We start from the raw sequence: 18,777 nt of genomic DNA, 5'->3' as shown, positions 1-18,777 counted from the left end.
ATTTTAAGTTGTTTTTTTTCCCCTTCTCCTTGTCGTTTATTCTGCCTCAAGTGATTCACCTGTCTCGGCCTCCCAAAGTGTTGGGATTACAGGTGTGAGACACTGCACCAGGCCAGATTGACAATTTTTGAAGCAGAGTAACAGCTTTATGGGGGTCTGTTATACTATTCTACCTTGTTTCAGTTTGTTTAGACAACTTCCATTATAAAAAGTTGCAAAAAATAGGCCGGGCATTGTGGCTCAAACCTGTAATCCCAGCACTTTGGGAAGTTGAGGCGGGCAGATCACGAGGTCTGGAGATCGAGACCATCCTGGCTAACACAGTGAAACCCCATCTCTGCTAAAAAGTACAAAAAATTAGCCATGTGTAGCGGCGGGCCCCTGTAGTCCCAGCCACTCAGGAGGCTGAGGCAGGAGAATGGTGTGAACCAGGGAGGCGGAGCTTGCAGTGAGCTGAGATCACGCCACTGCACTCCAGCCTGGGCAACAGAGTGAGACTCCGTCTCAAAAAAAAAAAAAAAAAAAAAGGTTGCAAAAAATAAATAAAATATGACAGAGGAAAAAAAAAAGTCTTGGCTAGTCCTGAATTCTAGAAAGTTCCTCTTCTAACTGAAGATCCTGAGCTGGGTCCTATGGAAAGGACAGCATACTTTTGTCCTCAAAGTCCTCCTGACTGGGGACTGAGCTTCAGTCTGAGAGAAGCTATCTAAACCACTCCTAGAAGTTGTTTTTATTTGGGGCTGAACCAGTGTACGGAGCATTTTGGGGATGGTGGACCTTTGTGGTGTATCAGTTAGCTCCTACTGTGTAACAAACCACCCTAACACTTAACGGCTTAAAATAAATAAATATTTATTATAGCTCATGATTCTATGGGTGGACTAGGATGCTGGGATGACTTGGCTGGGGCCAGCTCATCTAGGATAGCCTCCATCAAATGTCTGGGGCTTCAGTAATGCCTCCTCTGGCAGGCTACCAGGATTACTTACATGATATGAAGGCCCCCTGGCAGCCATAGAGGGAAAGTCCCAATGTCCAAGTATATCCCATTGGTCACAGCAACTCACATGGCCAAGCCCACCTCAGCCTTGATCTCCTAGGCTCAAGCGATCCTCCTGCCTCAGCCTCCCAAGTAGCTCAGACTATCAGCCAAGCCCATGCTAGATCAGTCAAGTACAGCCTAGATCAGACAAGCCCAGCCTAGATCAGCCAAGTTCAGCCTAGATCAGTCAAGTACAGCCTAGATCAGCCAAGCCCAGCCTAGATTACCTAAGCCCAACCTGGATCAGCAGAGCCAAGCCTAGATCAGCCAAGTCCAACCTAGATCAGCCAAATTCAGCCCAGATCAGCCAAGGACAGCCCAGATCAGCCCAGCCCACCCTGGATCAGCTGAGCCAAGCCCAGATCAGCCAAGTCCAGCCTAGATCAGCTAAGTCCCAGCCAACCTGTCATTCATGAAAAATAACACATGATTGTTTTCAGTCACTGTATTTTGGGGTGATTTGTTACACAGCAAATTGAGTGGGTGCTTGGGGTTTCTCACAGGCTGTGTGTGTCCTGAACATGAAATTGCACCACCTCTTAAGGGCTGGGGCACAGGATCTGAACTGCCAGGATTCTAATTCAAGTTCCATGTTCCCTCCCTGGGGAGGTGGTCTTGGTTTTTGGACAGGGGACAGAGGAACCAAAACCAAAGCATGTGTCTTAGGAAAGGAGCAGGTAGTGAAGCCCACAGGATGAGCAGGGCCTTACTGCCCCAACTGGTGGACATCGCAGTATAGGTCTAGCAAGGTAATTTATTTTTTATTTTTGTTTTTTGAGACAGTGTCTCATTGTATTACCCAGGCTGGAGTGCAGTGGTGCGATCCTAGCTCACTGCAGCCTTGAGCTCCTGGGCTCAAGCAATCCTCCTACCTCAGCCTCCCGAGTAGCTAAAATTACAGGCATGAGCCACCATACCTGGCTAGGGATTTTTTTTTTTTTTTTTTTTGAGATGGAGTCTCACTCTGTCACCCAGGCTGGAGTGCAGTGGCGTGATCTCAGCTCACTGCAACCTCTGCCTCCTAGGTTCAAGCGATTCTCCTGCCTCAGCCTCCCAACTAGCTGAGATTATAGATGCCTCCTGGGTTCAAGCGATTCTCCTGCCTCAGCCTCCTGAGTAGCTGGGATTACAGATGTGCACCACCACGTCTGGCTATTTTTTTTTTTTTTTTTTTTTTTGAGATGGAGTCTCGCTGTGTCTTCCAGGCTGGAGTGCAGTGGCGTGATCTCGGCTCACTGCAAGCTCCGCCTCCCGGGTTCACGCCATTCTCCCGCCTCAGCCTCCCAAGTAGCTGAGACTACAGGCGCCCGCCACCACGCCCGGCTAGTTTTTTGTATTTTTAGTAGAGACGGGGTTTCACCATGTTAGCCAGGATAGTCTCGATCTCCTGACCTCGTGATCCACCCGCCTCGGCCTCCCAAAGTGCTGGGATTACAGGCTTGAGCCACCGCGCCCGGCCTGTTTTTTTTTTTTTTTTTTTTTGAGACGGAGTCTCGCTCAGTCGCCCAGGCTGGAGTGCAGTGGCCAGATCTCAGCTCACTGCAAGCTCCGCCTCCCGGGTTCACGCCATTCTCCTGCCTCAGCCTCCCAAGTAGCTGGGACTACAGGCGCCCGCCACCTCGCCAGGCTAGTTTTTTGTACTTTTTAGTAGAGACGAGGTTTCACGGTATTAACCAGGATGGTATTGATCTCCTGACCTCGTGATCCGCCCGTCTCGGCCTCCCAAAGTGCTGGGATTACAGGCTTGAGCCACCGCGCCCGGCCATCTGGCTATTTTTTGTACTTTTAGTAGAGAAGGGGTTTTGCCATTTTGGCCAGGATGGTCTCGAACCCCTGACCTCAGGTGATCTGCCAGCCTTGGCCTCCCAAAGTGCTGGGATTACAGGCATGAGCCACTGTGCCCAGCCTAAATCTGTTTTTTATTTGTTATTTTTGACTTACGATGGGTTTATCAGGACTTAACCCCATCAAGCATCTGTGTTAACTCCTGCAACAATATGGCTGGTTCCCAAATGCAGTGTCCCAAGTGAAAGAAGCCAAAACAAAAGGCCACACACTACAACTGTATTTATCTGACATTCTGAGAAAGGCAAGCATGCTGGACAGAAAACAAATGAGTTGTTTCCTAGGGCTGGGGCTGGGGGAGGAGCTGACTGAGAAGCCGCAGCAGGGAATTTTTTGGGTAGATGCAAATGTTTTGTATCTTGATTATTACAGTAATTACACAGTTCTATGAATTTGCTAAAAACTTTTAGAATTGTATACTGAAAAGGGTAAAATGTAGTATATGTAAATTAGCCCTCAATAAACCTGAAAAAGTCCCCAAATGAATGTAACAGCAGGGGAATTGCCAGGGTGGGATGGAGGAGGAGGAGGAGGGGGAGGGAGAGGAGGAGAAGGAGAAGGAGAAGGGAGGAGGAGGAGAATGAGGAAGAAGCGGAGGAGGAGGGAGAAGGGAGGAGGAGGGGGCAGAAGGAAGGAGGATGAGAGAAAGAGAAGGGAGGAGGAGGAAGAAGATGGGGAGGAGGAGAAAGGAGAAGGAGGGAGGAGGAGTAAGAGGAGAAAGGAGGAGGAAGAGGAGAAAGGAGGAGGAAGAAGAGGAGGAGGAAGGAGGAGGAGGAGAAAGAAGGAGGAGGAAGAAGGAAGAGGAGAAAGGAGGAAGAAGAGGAGGAGGGAGGAGGAAGAGAAGGAGGAAGAGGAAGGAGGGAAGAGGAGGAGGAAGAGAAGGAGGAAGAGGAAGGAGGGAAGAGGAGGAAGAGGAAGGAGGAAGAGGAGGAAGGAGAAAGAGGAGAAGGAAGGAGGAGGAGAAAGGAGGAAGGGGAGGAGGAGAAAGGAGGAAGGGGAGGAAGAGGAAGGAGAAAGAGGAGGGGGAAAGAGGAGGAAGAGGAAGAGGAGGAAGAAGGAGGAAGAGGAGGCAGAGGAAGGAGAAAGAGGAGGAGGGGGAAGGAGGAGGAAGAGGAGGAAGGAGGAAGAGGAAGGAGGAGGAGGGAGGAGGAGGAAGGAGAAAGAGGAGGAGGAAGGAGAAAGAGGAGGAGGAAGGAGAAAGAGGAGGAGGAAGGAGAAAGAGGAGGAGGAAGGAGGAGGGGGAAGAGGAAGGAGGAGGGAGGACGAGGAAGAGGAGCAGCAGCAGGTAGCGACTGGGACTGAGATTCAGGGTGACTGCATAAGGGATTAACTTGAACAACCCATGTTCTCTCTATAAGGCCCTGCCTGCCTGCTGGGCACCTCCCAGGGTAAGGGCCAGCATTCTTTGGTGACACTATGGATCACACAATGAAGAAGATGCAAAAGTCATACCTGCTCTCCCCCAGTGGTGTCACTCTGTAGCCATTTCCCCCCACCAGAGGGGAGACAGGGAGGAGGCGAGGGGATGGAAGAAAACTAAATCAGAGACGGAATTCCAGCCTCATCTGCAGAACGGACACAATGGTCCAGACCTTGCAGAGTCCAGAGGGGCAGATGGGAGGACCATGCACACGTGCTGAGCCCTGTGTGGGTGTCCACTTTTGGGAGCAGCCACTAGCCCACAGGGTGTGAATTCCGGTCACACTTCTTACAAGCTGTATGACCTTGGACAAGTGTTTTAACCTTTCTGGGCCTCAGTTTCCTCATTGATAAACTGAGATTTTGTGCTTCCATGAGATTGCTGTGAGATTCAATAAATGTAAAGACCTTTGTCCTGGCCAGGCACGGTGGCTCACGCCTGTAATCCCAGCACTTTGGGAGGCCAAGGCAGCAGGTCACTTGAGTCCAGGAGTTTGAGACCGGCCTGGCCAACATGGTGAAACCCCATCTCTACTAAAAATACAAAAATTAGCCAGGCATGGTGGTGTGCATCTGTAATCCTGGCTACTTGGGAGGCTGAGGCAGGAGAATTGCTTGAACCCGGGAGATGGAGGTTGCAGTGAACTGAGATCACACCACTGCACTTTAGCCTGGATGACAGAGTGAGACTTTGTCTCAAAAAAAATTATTTTTTCTTATTTATTTATTTATTTTTATTAATAGAAATGAGGTCTTACTATGTTGCCCAGGCTGGTCTCGAACTCCTGGGCTCTCACAATCCTCCCACTTTGGCCTCCCAAAGTGCTGGGATTACAGGCATGAGCCACCACGTCTAGCATTGTTTTCGGAGTGGGAACTCATGGGCTTTTTTAACCTGTCCTGCAGCCTGAGTCATTCATGGACTCTACCACGGCCCTCAGTGTGTGAACTCAAACCACCTGTTCATTCTTTGGTCCTGCTTTTGTTCAGGCCCCAGGCTGCCAGCTGGTGTCATCGTAACTCACTCATGGGCCAGGGCTGCTTGGACATTCTGAAGTCATTTCTCATGTGAGCCGTGTCCAGCTGCCAGGGCCGGGTGGTCCTGTGCAGGCTGTGGGTGCGGTGTGCACTGTGGCTGATGGCTGAGTGGCAGTGCTGCTCTTACATAATCAGTTTCTCTCCTCCTTTCTCTTCCCAGAGCCAGATTTCACACTGAGCAGCTGCAGTCGGAGAAATCAGAGAAAGCGTCACCCAGCCCCAGTTTCCGAGGGGCCTGCCAGGGACTCTCTCCTCCTGCTCCTTGGAAAGGAAGACCCCGAAAGACCCCCCAAGCCACCGGCTCAGACCTGCTTCTGGGCTGCCATGGGACTTGCAGCCACCGCCCCCAGGCTGTCCTCCACGCTGCCGGGCAGATAAGGGCAGCTGCTGCCCCTGGGGCACCTGCCCGATCCTGCAGCCTGGCCACTCCTCCAGGGCCAGCCTTCCCTGACTCAGTGGCCACCTCTACTGCCCCGAGGCCATGTAGGCCGTACTTAGGCCTCTGTGGACACACTGCTGGGGACAGCGCCTGAGCTCTCAGGGGGACGAGGAACACCACCATGCCCCGGGGCTTCGCCTGGCTGCGCTGTGAGTACTGGGGGGTCCCTGGGGAGCTGCCCTGGGAGGCCTCGGCCTAGATCCAGGATCTGCTGTAACCATAGCAACCAGGGCATTCTTGCTGGTGAGAAGTTGCGATGCTTAACAGTCGGACTGCAGACATCCTCTGGGATTCCCACGGCCAGCCTCTGCCTTGTCTGCCGCTGACTTCAGGCTCTGACGGGCAAGCTGAGTGGGCGGTTCTGGCTGGGTGGGCATGGTCCTCAGGGTGGTCTTAGGTCGGGGCAGGCACTGGGGGTAGGTGGCAGCATCTCACCTTTCCAGGCTTGTGAGCGCTGGGGAGCCCCGTGTGGGCAGCAGAGGCAGAGTCCTGGGTGTGGCCGGTGGGGGGTGGGGCGGGGGCTGGTGAAAGTGTCCAGGGATCCAAGACCCACGGCAGAAGAGCAGCCAGGTGCCTGGAGAAGGCAGCCTGGTCCCCTCCAACCCTCCCTCCTAACAGAACAGAATTAAAAAGCAGAACGATAACACTGTTGGTAAAAAGAAAAATAAGTTGAAATGAGGACAGAAAGGAAAAAAAGGATCTGGAAGCCTCTCATGCCTACTGGGTGGGAGGCCAGACCAAGATCCCCTGTCTCCAAGATTCAATTGAATGGACTCAAATTCAACACATTTTTCTGGTGCCTCCCACGTGCCCACTGCAGAGTCACTGCCATGACAACAAGGACCTTGCTGTCTCGTGCCTCTGTCTCCAACGCCTGGCACAGGGTTGAGTGCTCGGGAATTGTTTGAGGTTCGGGGTATGAGCCTGCGAGGGATTCAGAGAAGAGCTGGGTCCACCCTGGCCCTTGAGAAAATATACAACAAAGGGTTGGGACATTAGGGACGGGTGGAAGGACTCAGCTGGACCCAATGTTCTGGAAGCCCCTAGGTCATGAGAAGCAAGGGTGCCGTGTGGGGGAGGGGCTGCTAGAAATGGTCTAGAAGGTGGGGTGGTGCTCACACGGGTAGACCTGGGGTCGTAAGGCCGGTGTTTCAGAGAGAGGGGCCAGTGTGAGCAAAGGTTCGGCGGTGGGATGGTGAGGCCAGGCTGGGAGCTGGTTTGGACCCAGTTGGCGGAGGCCTTGAAAGCCAGGCAAAGCGTGCATCCCTCCCCACAGCAGGCAGCCCTGGAGGATTTGAGAGCCGGGCGGGGGTGTCGTCATGATTGGGAGTTCCTCTGCTCTTGAAGATGAGTCTGGCGGTGTTTGTAGGAGTTGCTGTTGTCGCCGTCTGCACAGGAGGGAATAAGGGTCATTCTGGAGGTGGAGGTGCGAATGAAAGGCAAGGGATGCTGGGCTGGTGGCTCACGCTTGTGATCCCAGCGCTGTCGGAGGCCAGTGCAGGAGGATGGCTTGAGGTCAGGAGTTTGAAACCAGGCTGGGCAACATAGCGAGACCCCATCTCTAAAAAAAGGAAAATTAGCCAGGTGTGGTGGCATACATCTGTAATCTCAGCTACTCAGGAGGCTGAGGTGGGAGGATCACTTGAGCCCAGGAGGTTGAGGCTGCAGTAAGCAAGGATTATATCACTACACTGCAGCCTGGGCAACAGAGTGAGACCCTGTCTTTAAAAAAAAAAAAAACAAGAAAAAGAGAGAAAGAAAAGCAAGGGAGAGGGGTAAAAGCTCCAGGAGGCAGGTCTTAGGACCAGGCAAGGACTGGCTGGGGGATGAGAGAGAGGGAGAGCAGCAGATTTAGGTGGGGGCTGGTGCCCAGGGACTGGGGTGCTGAGGAAGTTGGGCTGCCATAACCAATTAGTATGCTTTGGGTGGCTTAGAGCAACAGCAACGTATGGTCTCACAGTTCTGGAGACTGGAAGTGTGAGATCAGGGTGCCTGCAGAGCTGTGTTCCCTCCAAAGGTGCTGGGAAAGAGCCTCCCTTGCCTCTTCCAGCTCCTGGTGGCTCGTGGCCTCCCTGGCCTGTGGCCTAGTCACTCAGGTCTCCCTCTGTCTTTATGTGGTTTTTCCCTCTGCGTGTCTCTGTGTCCGCTCCTCTTCTTCCTAGGACACTAGTCACTGGATTTAGGGACCTGCCTAAATCCAGGATGGCCTCATCTTGACATCCTTCATTTAATAACGCCTGTAAGTGGCACAGGACAGTCGAGCCCCCAAGGGGGCTTAGCCTGCAAGGGTTCTTGGCTTTGCCTGGGAGAGAATTCAAGGCAAGCTGGTGGGTAGAAGACAGCTTTACTGAAGAGGCATTACAGCTCCGTGCCAGCTCCTGCAGGGCAGGGCTGTGCCAGAGGAAGCGTACTGAGGAGCAGCTTAGGGCCGTTTGCAGTCATATTTATACCAACTTTTAATTGCATGCAGATAAAGGGGCAGTTTATGCAGACATTTCTAGTAACTTTTTGGGCCATTGGGTCATTGCAATGGAAAGGGGCGGTAACTCCCAGACGTTGCCATGGCAATGGTAAACTGACATAGCACACTGCTGGGCATGTCTTTTGGAATGCTGCTTCCGCCCTGTCCATCCCTGTTTTCACTAGTCCTCAATTTAGTCCAGTGTCAGGACTCCGCCTCTGGAGTTGGTCCTACCTCCCACTTCACAAATACCCCATTTCCAAACAAGGTCACATTCTGGGGTTCGGGTGAACGTGGATTTGGAGAAGATGCTATTTAACCCACTGCACAGGTTCAGATTTGGTCCCCGGGGCTGGGGGTGACAAGCCTCACTTGTCACTGCACATGGGGTCATCTCAGAGAGGGGGCAAGCCCCTCCTGCCCCCCACCTAGGGCCAGGAACAAGGAAGGGAGTACTGTACTCACATGGATCTTTCTTCAGCCTCCTCTCTGTCTGGCAGCTTGTTTTATTTATTTTATTTTTATTTTTATTTTTTTGAGATGGAGTCTCACTCTGTCACCCAGGCTGGAGTGCAGTGGCGCAATCTCAGCTCACTGCAACCTCTGCCTCTCAGATTCAAATGATTCTCATATCTCAGCCTCCCGAGTAGCTGGGACTACAGGCACCTGCCACTGCACCTGGCTAATTTTCGTATTTTTAGTAGCGATGGGGTTTCACCATTGGCCAGGCTGGTCTCAAACTTCTGACCTCAGGTGATCCACCTACCTCCGCCTCCCAAACTGCTGTGATTACAGGCATGAGCCTCCGTGCCCAGCCTGTCTTGTGGGTTCTTACTTCTGGGCTAAGACAAAGGCAGGGTGGGTATCCTGACTAAGGTCAGGGGTGGCACTGGCTGTGGGGTTCCTGGTGTATAGAGTATGTGGGGGACAGTGGCCTTGAGGTTGGGGCTGTGCTGTCCTTGCCTGGTGCCTCTCTGTTAACCTGTTTCTCTGGGTGGGTGGAGGCAGTAAAAAAGGAAACTTACACTTAGCAGTGATGTTTGGGCTGCAGTCTCAGAGGAAGGCTGCCCAGCTAGGGGAGAGGCAGATCATCTGTGGACAGCGTTTCCAGGGCAGTCTGTGTGCCCACCATGCCAGGCTGGGAGGCTCAGTGTCATTCCAAGGCACAGTTCTTGCCTTGAGGCCACAGCTGCCGGGTCCCCAAGGCCCCAGACGGGACACAGAGAAGGGCAGCTGCTGTAGGGTTGAGGGGTGGAGTAGACGGCCAATGGTGATGACCACACAGGAAAAAAGACCCAGTGTGGACAGAGATATTGATTTTTTTAAAGAAAAGCTGAAAGTTTTAATTGTTATGTGAAATCCCTGTGGACCAGAGGTGGCCCTTGGGACACGAGCTTGCAACTGCTGCTCTAGGTCTGTGGTTCTAGACCCCCAGCCACAGCTTTACCTGGGTCCTTGTTAGAAAGGTAGATTCTCTGGCCGCGTCCTCGACTGGTTGAGCAGAGACTCTGGGGCAGGCAGGACGACCTGTGCCTTAACCAGCTCTGCTCCCATTTCTACTGCTTGGGGCAAATCCCCAAATGCACATGTGAAGCGCTCAGCACGCTGGGCTGTGCAGTGTTTAACTGTGTTATGGATTCACATACCAAAGTCAAGGTCGTGAGTGAATGGGGAAGGTGGTGTTAGAGACAGAGACCGATGGGGGCTGGTGCAGGCAGGGGAGACCCTGGCGGGGTGATGGGGAGAGAGGAGTCTCTGGGAGGCTTTGAAAGAGGTCTGTAGTGTGAAAGCGTACCCAGTGCAGGGCAAAGCATGAGCCTAGGAGGCAGGGATGATCTTGACCTGCAAGGGTGGGTGCCAAGCCGAGGGATTCAGGACTTAGAACAGAAAGCAAGCAGATATTAAAGGGCCAAACACTGGTTTAGTTTGTGTTTATCTGTCCCTCTGGCCCAATACTGTATCAGGCACAGGGGAAGAGAGAGAGAGGAAGTGCAAGATAGATTGCAAACTTGCGACTTAGGAAAAATTTGTGGGGCTATGTGGGGTACAGGGCTTGAGGAGGCCTGAGGCTTTGAGCTGATCAAGGGCACTCCGGTGGGAGGTCCCGTAGTGGCAAAGGCCAGGCAGGAGGCCTGAGCAGGGCAGGTGTGGAGAAGGCAGTGGGGAGGTAGCAAATAGGTGGTGTGGCTCAGACCAGAGGGGCTGTAAGGACAAAGTCTTCCAAGATGCTGGGGAGTGGGGAAAATCCGATCAGTAATTCCTACTCATAGCTGGGGGTGGCTCGGGAGGTGACTCAGCCTGCCTGACTGCTTTTGTCAAAAAAAAAAAAAAAAAAAAAAAAAGGAGGATGGTTATTGCTTTTGTCTGTAACAATAATAGATATGGATTATAGAACATAAAAAATGCTCTGAAAGGCCAAGGCCAAGTGTGGTGACTCATGCCTGTAATCCCTGCACTTTCGGAGGCCAAGGTGGGAGCATCGCTTGAGCATATGAGTTTGAGACCAGCCTCGTCTCTACAGATTTTTTTTTTTTAATTAACTGGGTGTGGTGGTGGTGGTGCCTGTAGTACCAGCTACTGGGAGGCTGAGGAGGGAGGATTGCTTGAACCCAGGAGTTCGAGGTCGCAGTGAACAATGATGGTGCCACTGCACTCCAGCCTGGGCAACAAAGCAAGACCCTATTTGAAAAGAAAAACATGAAAAAATCTCCCATAGAGATTTGGTAGTCATGGTAGGAACACAGACAGTGTTGAGTCACGCTATTTTTAAGCTTCACTAAGCATATCTAATTTTTCTCATAGCACAGCCATGTCTTTGGCAATGTGGTTTTTATTGGCTACATGCATTATTATGGAACATCTAGGCCATTTCCATATTTTCACTGTTATGAAATAAATGCTGCTCTGTACATCTTTGTTCATAATTTTTTGGTTATATCTTTTTTATTTTTCTTCCAATTTATTCCTAGAAGTGAATTTAGTTGGTGATAGGGTACTGACATTTTTAAGGCTTAGTGGTTTGAAGAGTACAGATACTATTAAATCCATTAATAACAGAAATTGCTAAATTGCTTTCCAGGACAGCACTATTTGGCCAACATCAAGTATTAATTATTAAAATGAAATGAGTTGGGTGTATGGCTGGGCACGGTGACTCATGCCTGTAAATCCAGCACTTTTGGGAGGCAGAGGCAGGGATATCAACTTGAGGCCAGGAGTTTGAGAACAGCCTGGCCAATATGGTGAAACCCCATCTCTACTGAAAATATCAAATATCGGCTGGGTGTGGTAGCACTTGCTTGTAATCCCAGCTACTTGGCAGGCTGAGGCAAGAGGTATGAGAATTGCTTGAGCCTGGGAGGTGGAGGCTACAGTGAGCTGAGATTGTGCCACTGCACTTCAGCCTGGGCGACAGAGAAAGATTCTGTCTTAAAAAAAAAAAGAAAAAGGCCGGGCACGGTGGCTCACGCCTGTAATCCCAGCACTTTGGGATGCTGAGGCAGGCGGATCACGAGGTTAGGAGATCAAGACCATCCTGGCTAACACGGTGAAACCCTGTCTCTACTAAAAATACAAAAAAATTAGCTGGGTGTGGTGGCGGGCGCCTGTAGTCCCAGCTACTCCGGAGGCTGAGGCAGGAGAATGATGTGAACCCGGGAGGTGGAGCTTGCAGTGAGCCAAGATCCCGCCACTGCACTCCAGCCTGGGCAACAGAGCCAGACTCCGTCTCAAAAAAAAAAAAAAAAAAAAAAAAGGCTGGGAAGCTGGGTGTAGTGGCACTTGCCTCTCATCCCAGCTACTCAGGAGGCCACGGTGAAAGGACCGCTTGACACTAGGAGTTGGAGACAAGCCTGGGCAACAGCAAATCCCTGTCTCAAAAAAAAAAAAAAAAAAAAAAGCCCCAACGACCTAAAACCACAAACACAAAAACTTTCATTTGAATATATGAAAAATGGGCCAGGCACGGTGGCTCACACCTATAATCCCAGCACTTTGGGAGGCTGAGGCAGGAGAATTGCTTGAGCTCGGGAGTTCGAGGCAAGTCTGGCCAACATGGCGATACCGTGTCTCTACAAAAAATACAAAAATTAGCAGGTGTAGTAGCATGCAACTGTAGTCCTAGCTACTCTGGAGGCTGAGGCGGAAGGATCGCTTGAGTCTGGGAGTTCTAGGATGCAGTGAACCATGATCCCACTACCGCACTCCAGCCAGGGTGACAAAAAAAAAAAATTTATATCTGATTGTTTTAATATGAATTTATTTATCTAGTTAGTGAGTCTGATATTTTGGGTAGTTGCTGGCCTACTTTTGTTTTATTTCTGCTCTGATGGACTTAACCTTTTTTCATATTTGTTGCGAATTCTCTCCTATTTTTTCTGTTCAGTCACTTGGAAATCGTTTAGGCTATTTTTGAAGTCACAGTGACCCTCAGTGGCAAAGGATGGTAATGTTTCAGCGGTTCGTTTGTTGCAGGAAGAGACGCAGCCAAGTGTGAGATCTGCTTAATGTCCTAGAATGACCAGACTGGAAAACGCGACTGACCCGCTGGCATAGTCAGCTGGGAGGGACGCTAAGATCAGATAGAGCAGGAAAGAAAGTGGGGTGGATGACTGAAGAGTCATTTGTCAAGTTGAAACCAGAATCCAGGATGATTCGATCTCCTTGAATGTCTGGCTTGGAAAACCCAGCACCAAGCTTTGAAAACATGTCACCGGGACACCAGGGGCTGAGGCTGTCCTGGGCGGGAGGTTGTGCCTGCCTCACGGAGCGAGAGAAGCAGGGAGACCAGACGTCGACCCTGGGCCGTGCTTCCTGGGGGGCTCCCGTGGTTGGCGTGGGGTGGATGTGGACCCTCTGGACTGCTCGTGCCTGCCTGATCTTGCTATTCTGGAGCCAGACCCCAGGGAAAGCATTCCAGATCCCGTGCCCGCCACCACACCTTTCCCATCGGTGCTTGTCACCTATGCGAACGGATGACGGTCATGCTCGGCTTTGCACGTTGTGGACAGCGTGGATGAGATGGAGGGTGCTCATGTGCTCTTGTTGGGTATGGTCCACAGATATTGGGATCCTCCTTGGCATGGCCTGTGGGAACGAGCATTTGGAGATATGGCCCTTGACGCAGAGTGAGGAGTGCACTGTCACGGGTTTTCTGCGGGACAAGCTGCAGTACAGGAACCGACTTCAGTACATGGTAACCACGTGGGCACCAGCTGTGTCCCTGTCCCTGTCCCTGTGTCCCGGGGCTTACCTGGCATAGGCCTCTGGACATTCAGAGCCCTTTCTAGGACCCGTGTCAGCCCTGAGCTGACCATGGCCTGTTTCTCTGTCTTTCTCTGAAACCTACCCATGCACCTGGTCTGCATTTACTGACCCCTCTCCTGCCATCTCCTGGAGCTTCCACTGCTCTTTGATCTCACTTTAATCCCACCTCCACAGTGGCACTCACCATCTGACTCAGGAATGTACAGCTGGAGCTCTTTGAGGAACCCCAGGCACTTATTAGCCGGGGAGATAAAGACCTAGAAATTGGAGTCTTTGATTTTTTTGCAGAGTGGAGATGTCTGTGTGGCTATATTGCGTCTTTTTTTTTTTTTTTTTTGAGACGGAGTCTCGCTCTGTCGCCAGGCTGGAGGGCAGTGGCTCAATCTTGGCTCACTGCAATCTCCACCTACTGGGTTCAAGCAATTCTCCTGCCTCAGCCTCCCAAGTAGCTGGGACTATAGGCATGCACCACTATGCCCAGCTAATTTTTGTAATTTTAGTACAGACGGGGTTTCACCATGTTAGCCAAGATGGTCTCCATCTCTTGACCTTGTGATCCGCCCGCCTCGGCCTCCCAAAGTGCTGGAATTACAGGCGTGAGCCACCGTGCCCAGCCCCCCAACTTTTTTTTTTTTTTTTTTTTACTTTTTCTAAAAAACTTTTTTTTTTTTTTGAGACAAGGTCTTGCTCTGTTGCCCAGGCTGGAGTTCAGTAGATAATCTCAGCTCACTACAACCCCATCTCCCAGGCTCAAATGATCCTCCCACCTCAGCCTCCCGAGTAGCTGGGACTACAGGCATGTGCCAACATGCCCAGCTAATTAAATCTTTTTTTTTGAGTAGAGACAGGGTTTCACCATGTTGCCCAGGGTGGTCTTGAACTCCTGGGCTCAAGCCACATGCCCACCTTGGCCTCCCAGAGTGCTGGGATTACAGGTGTGAGCCACCATGCCTGACCTATGTAACTTTTTTAATTAATTAATTTAATTTTTAGATACAGGGTGTCACTCTGTTGTCCAGGCTGAAGTGTAGTGGCGGGATCATAGCTCAGTGTAACCTTAAACTCCTGGGCTCAAGTGAGCCTCTCTCCTTACAGGCATGAGCCACTGCACTTGGCTTATGTCTTTTTTATTTTAACAGCTTTACTGAGATAGAATGTACATATTTATATATAAAAGACATAATTCACTCATTTGAAGTGCACAACTCAAAGGTTTTTTAGTTCACAGAGTTGTGCAACCATCACCATCGTAGGTTTTATAAGATTCTCGGCCGGGCGCAGTGGCTCACGCCTGTAATCCCAGCACTTTGGGAGGCCGAGGCGGGCGGATCACGAGATCAGGAGATCGAGACCATCCTGGCTAACCCGGTGAAACCCCGTCTCTACCAAAAACACAAAAAATTAGCCGGGCGTTGTGGCGGGCGCCTGTAGTCCCAGCTACTCGGCAGGAGAATGGAGTGAACCCGGGAGGCAGAGGTTGCAGTGAGTCGAGATCACACCACTGCACTCCAGCCTGGGCGACAGATACAGGCTCCGTCTCAAAAAAAAAAAAAAAAAAAGATTCTCACCCACAAAATAGTATGTTTTTCTTGAAGTAGCGCGCCCTCACTCTTGAGCGTGAAACTTCTGCCTTAATAGGAGCTGCGTATTTTGTTTCGCCCTCCCTGTGTCCCAGAGGAAAGTGAGTTGTTTTTATCCCAGTTAGGAGCCAGGCAGACCTCTCTGCACAGGACCACCTCTACCATCAAAAGGCTGGGCCCTGAGTTCTCTCCTTCTACATCAAAATTCATCTGGAGGCCGGGCGTGGTGGCTCATGCCTATAACCCCAGCACTTTGGGAGGCTGAGGTGGGAGGATTGCTTGAGCCTGGGAGGTCGAGGCTTCAGGGAGCCATGATCCTGCCCCTGCACTCCAGACTGGGTGACAGAGTGAGACTAACTCTTAAAAAAGATCACTTGGGAGGCTGGGGAGCCTGCTGGCCATTTCTACTTCTGGCCTCATAGTTTGTTCCTGTGCCTCTCTAGAAACACTACTTCCCCATCAACTACAAGATCAGTGTGCCTTACGAGGGGGTGTTCAGAATCGCCAATGTCACCAGGCTGGTAAGAATCCCTTCCTGGGCTGGGGGGACCCTGCCTCCTGCAACATCCGGTGGGCCCAGCCTCAGAGGCGCGCTGGCATTGGCAGGTGGTGCTGCTGGCCTGGGGCCTCTCCTCAGCCCCAAGAGCAGGCTGGCCCTTGGCCCAGGCACACGTTTGTTCACTGTCCGCAGTGCACAGCCCGTGTCTGCTCCCTGTGCAGGGGCAAGTTCCTGGTGAGGGGCTGGTCAGATTGCTCAGAACCCAGAGGCCTGTGTCTCTGGGGTTGCAGTGACTTCTCTGTCTCCGCAGCAGAGGGCCCGGGTGAGCGAGCGGGAGCTGCGGTATCTGTGGGTCTTGGTGAGTCTCAGTGCCACTGAGTCGGTGCAGGACGTGCTGCTCGACGGCCACCCGTCCTGGAAGTACCTGCAGGAGGTGCAGACGCTGCTGCTGAATGTCCAGAAGGGCCTCATGGTGAGTCGTGAGGAAGGGTGGCAGGCGGGGCTCGTGTGTGCACACGTGTGTTCATGTGTGTGTGTGAGCATGCGCGTGTATGAATCTATGAGGTGTGGCCAAGGGCTGGTGAGGGAAAGGATGAACACACGGAAAGATGGGCACAAGCCGAGGGGCATGGGAGAAGTGGGGGAGGGGTGCAGGAAAAGAGGCCTGCGGAAGGAAGAGGCGGCCGTGGTGGCCACGAGAGCTGGGCTCTGGGGACAGGCGATGCCTCTGATCCTGGGCAAGTCATCGTACCCTCTTTGTTTCTGCAACACGAGGGTCCTGGAGGCAGGGTAGGGGGAGAGGGGAAGAATGGATGGAGCACAGGGAATGTTTAGGGCAGTAAAACGCTGCAGGCTTGGCGCAGTGGCTCATGCCTGTAATCCCAGCACTTTGGGAGGCCGAGATGGGTGGATCACCTGAGGTCAGGAGTTCAAGACCTGCCTGGCCAAATGGTGAAACCCCATCTCTACTAAAAATACAAAAATTAGCCAGGCCTGGTGGTGGGCACCTGTAATCCCAGCTACTTGGGAGGCTGAGGGGGGAGAATCGCTTGAACCTGGGAGGCAGAGGTTGCAGTGAGCTGAGATTGCACCATTGCATTCCAGCCTGGGCGACAAGAGTGAAAAACTCCATCTCAAAAAAAAAAAAAAAAAAGGATGCTATATAATACGTTCACGGTGTATACATGACATCATGCATTTGTCACAACCCACAGAACTGTACAACAGAGTGTGAACGCTAATGTAAATTATGGACTTTAGTTAATTTAAAAAAAAAAAGAGGTCCCCCATCCCCGCCCTGCTCAGAGAAATTGGTCTGAGGCCTCAGGGATATTGGCCTCTAAAATGCCTGAGTTGTAGTAAAAAGGAAGGTGGCAAGATGACCCACGAGGGCTGTGTGTGCTATGGGGCCTCTCCCCGTCCCCACCAGCCCTCCTCAGAACTCTGATGCACACCTGTCCCGGGGACCCACCAGCTGCCCAGCCCAGCCAGCTGCTGACAAGGCCCAGCCTGTGGGCAGAATTTCCCAGGCCAACTGTGAGCTTCCGATGGTGAAAGGGCTTAGGGACCAGCACCTGTTTTTGCAGCTGCCTGGAGCTTTCCTGGGACGAGACTGGTGGGGAGGCTCTCAATTTCTACAAAGTCAGGAGACTCCTTGATCTCCTTGGTGGCTCTTTTTCTTTTTTATTTCATTTCATTTTATTTATTATTTTAGAGATGGGGTCTCGCTGTGTTGCCAAGGCTGGTCTTGAACCCCTGGCTTCAAGTGATCTTCCTGCCTCAGCCTCCCAAAGTCCTGGGATTACAGGCATGAGCCACCCTACCTGGCCTCTGTGGTGGCTTTTTTTTTTTTTTTTTTTTTTTCTGAGACGGAGTCTCACTCTGTCGCCCAGGCTGCAGTGCAGTGGTGCAATCTCGGCTCACTGCAACCTCTATCTCCCAGGTTCAAGCAATTCTCCTGCCTCAGCCTCCCAAGTAGCTGGGATTACAGATGCCCGTCACCACACCTGTATTTTTAGTAGAGACGGGGTTTTGCCATGTTGATTAGGCTGGGCTTGAACTCCTGGCCTCAAGTGATATGCCTCCCTCCGCCTCCCAAAGTGCTGGGATTACAGGTTGAACCACGGTGTCTGGCCGTCTCGGTCTTTTCATGGCTTTCTGCCCTGTGTTTCCTTGTCTCTGTGACCTTTCTCTTACAAGGACATCAGGCATTGGATTTAGAGCCCACTCGAAATCCAGGATGATGTCCTTCTAAGATACTGAACTTAATTACCTCTGCAAAGAGCCTTTTTCCAAATATGGTCACATTCACAGGTACCAAGGGGTAGGATGAAGACACAGATTTTTGGGGGAGGAGAGGGACAATTTGGCCCAGGACATGCTGCCTGGGTGGTCGCCCCCTTCCAGAAGATCACCCCCACGTTTCCCACGATGCTTTCTGCAGTGGCCCTGACCTCCTATTCAGGGACTTCCTTCCCTCGGTGCCACGGTACACCCCACATGACCCTGTTGTTGCGTATCGTGGAGAGAAACCACACCAGCTTGGAGCTGGACGCCCTGCCCTGTGTATGTGACTTAAGCCTCAGTGTCCCTGTGAGGGCCTTCTCTTGTTCCTTGGAGTTGATGGAGGTGTTTGCTTCCTGAGGGACAGTTTTCCCCAGGTCAGGGGGTCCTCATGCAGTGGTGGGTGGCCGTGCCTGGGCGCGAGATACCCCACTTTCCTCACTGTCTTGGCCTAAGCCCTTTACTCATTTTTCCAAGGAAGGAAAAAAAGCAAAGCCTCTGAGTTGTGCATGGGTGAGAGGTGGCATCTGGGACCCTCCCCATGCCCATAGGAAGAAGATGGTGAGAAATAGCTATCCAGGCTCATAGTCACAGGATGTCTGGTCCTTCTTCCGGGGTTTGGGCAGCTCCAGGTGACTGGACAGCGCTCACGGCTCTCCTGGGGTGCGGCCCCATCTCGCCGCCGCTCCTGACGGTTTCCTCCTTTCCAGGATGTGGAGGTCAGCCCCAAGGTGGAATCCGTGTTGTCCCTCCTGAATGCCCCAGGGCCGAACCTGAAGCCGGTGCGGCCCAAAGCCCTGCTGGACAACTGCTTCCGGGTCATGGAGCTGCTGTACTGCTCCTGCTGTAAGGAGCTGTCAGGGGATGGGGCCTGGAGGTCGGAGGTTGGGCATCTGGGCCCAGGCC

At 52.0% G+C, this 18,777-nt stretch overlaps 1 protein-coding gene across 4 annotated transcripts in view; it reads left to right on the top strand.

Annotated features, from left to right (window-relative positions):
- Positions 1-18,777, top strand: part of IL34 (interleukin 34) — a 77,537-nt gene that overhangs the window by 57,091 nt on the left and 1,669 nt on the right. Inside the window, 5 exon segments of one of the 4 annotated variants that reach the window (NM_001194359.1) lie at positions 5,505-5,932; positions 13,305-13,438; positions 15,533-15,610; positions 15,899-16,060; positions 18,582-18,717. In NM_001194359.1, coding sequence (NP_001181288.1) covers positions 5,905-5,932; positions 13,305-13,438; positions 15,533-15,610; positions 15,899-16,060; positions 18,582-18,717 — 538 coding nt within the window. In that variant the 5' untranslated portion in view covers positions 5,505-5,904. 4 annotated transcript variants of the gene reach the window in all.

The sequence above is a fragment of the Macaca mulatta genome, chromosome 20 (genome assembly GCF_049350105.2).
Source record: "Macaca mulatta isolate MMU2019108-1 chromosome 20, T2T-MMU8v2.0, whole genome shotgun sequence".
In the NCBI taxonomy this organism is placed as follows: domain Eukaryota; kingdom Metazoa; phylum Chordata; class Mammalia; order Primates; family Cercopithecidae; genus Macaca; species Macaca mulatta.
Note: the sequence above shows the minus strand (reverse complement) of the source record. Positions and strands in the feature narration are given on the sequence as shown.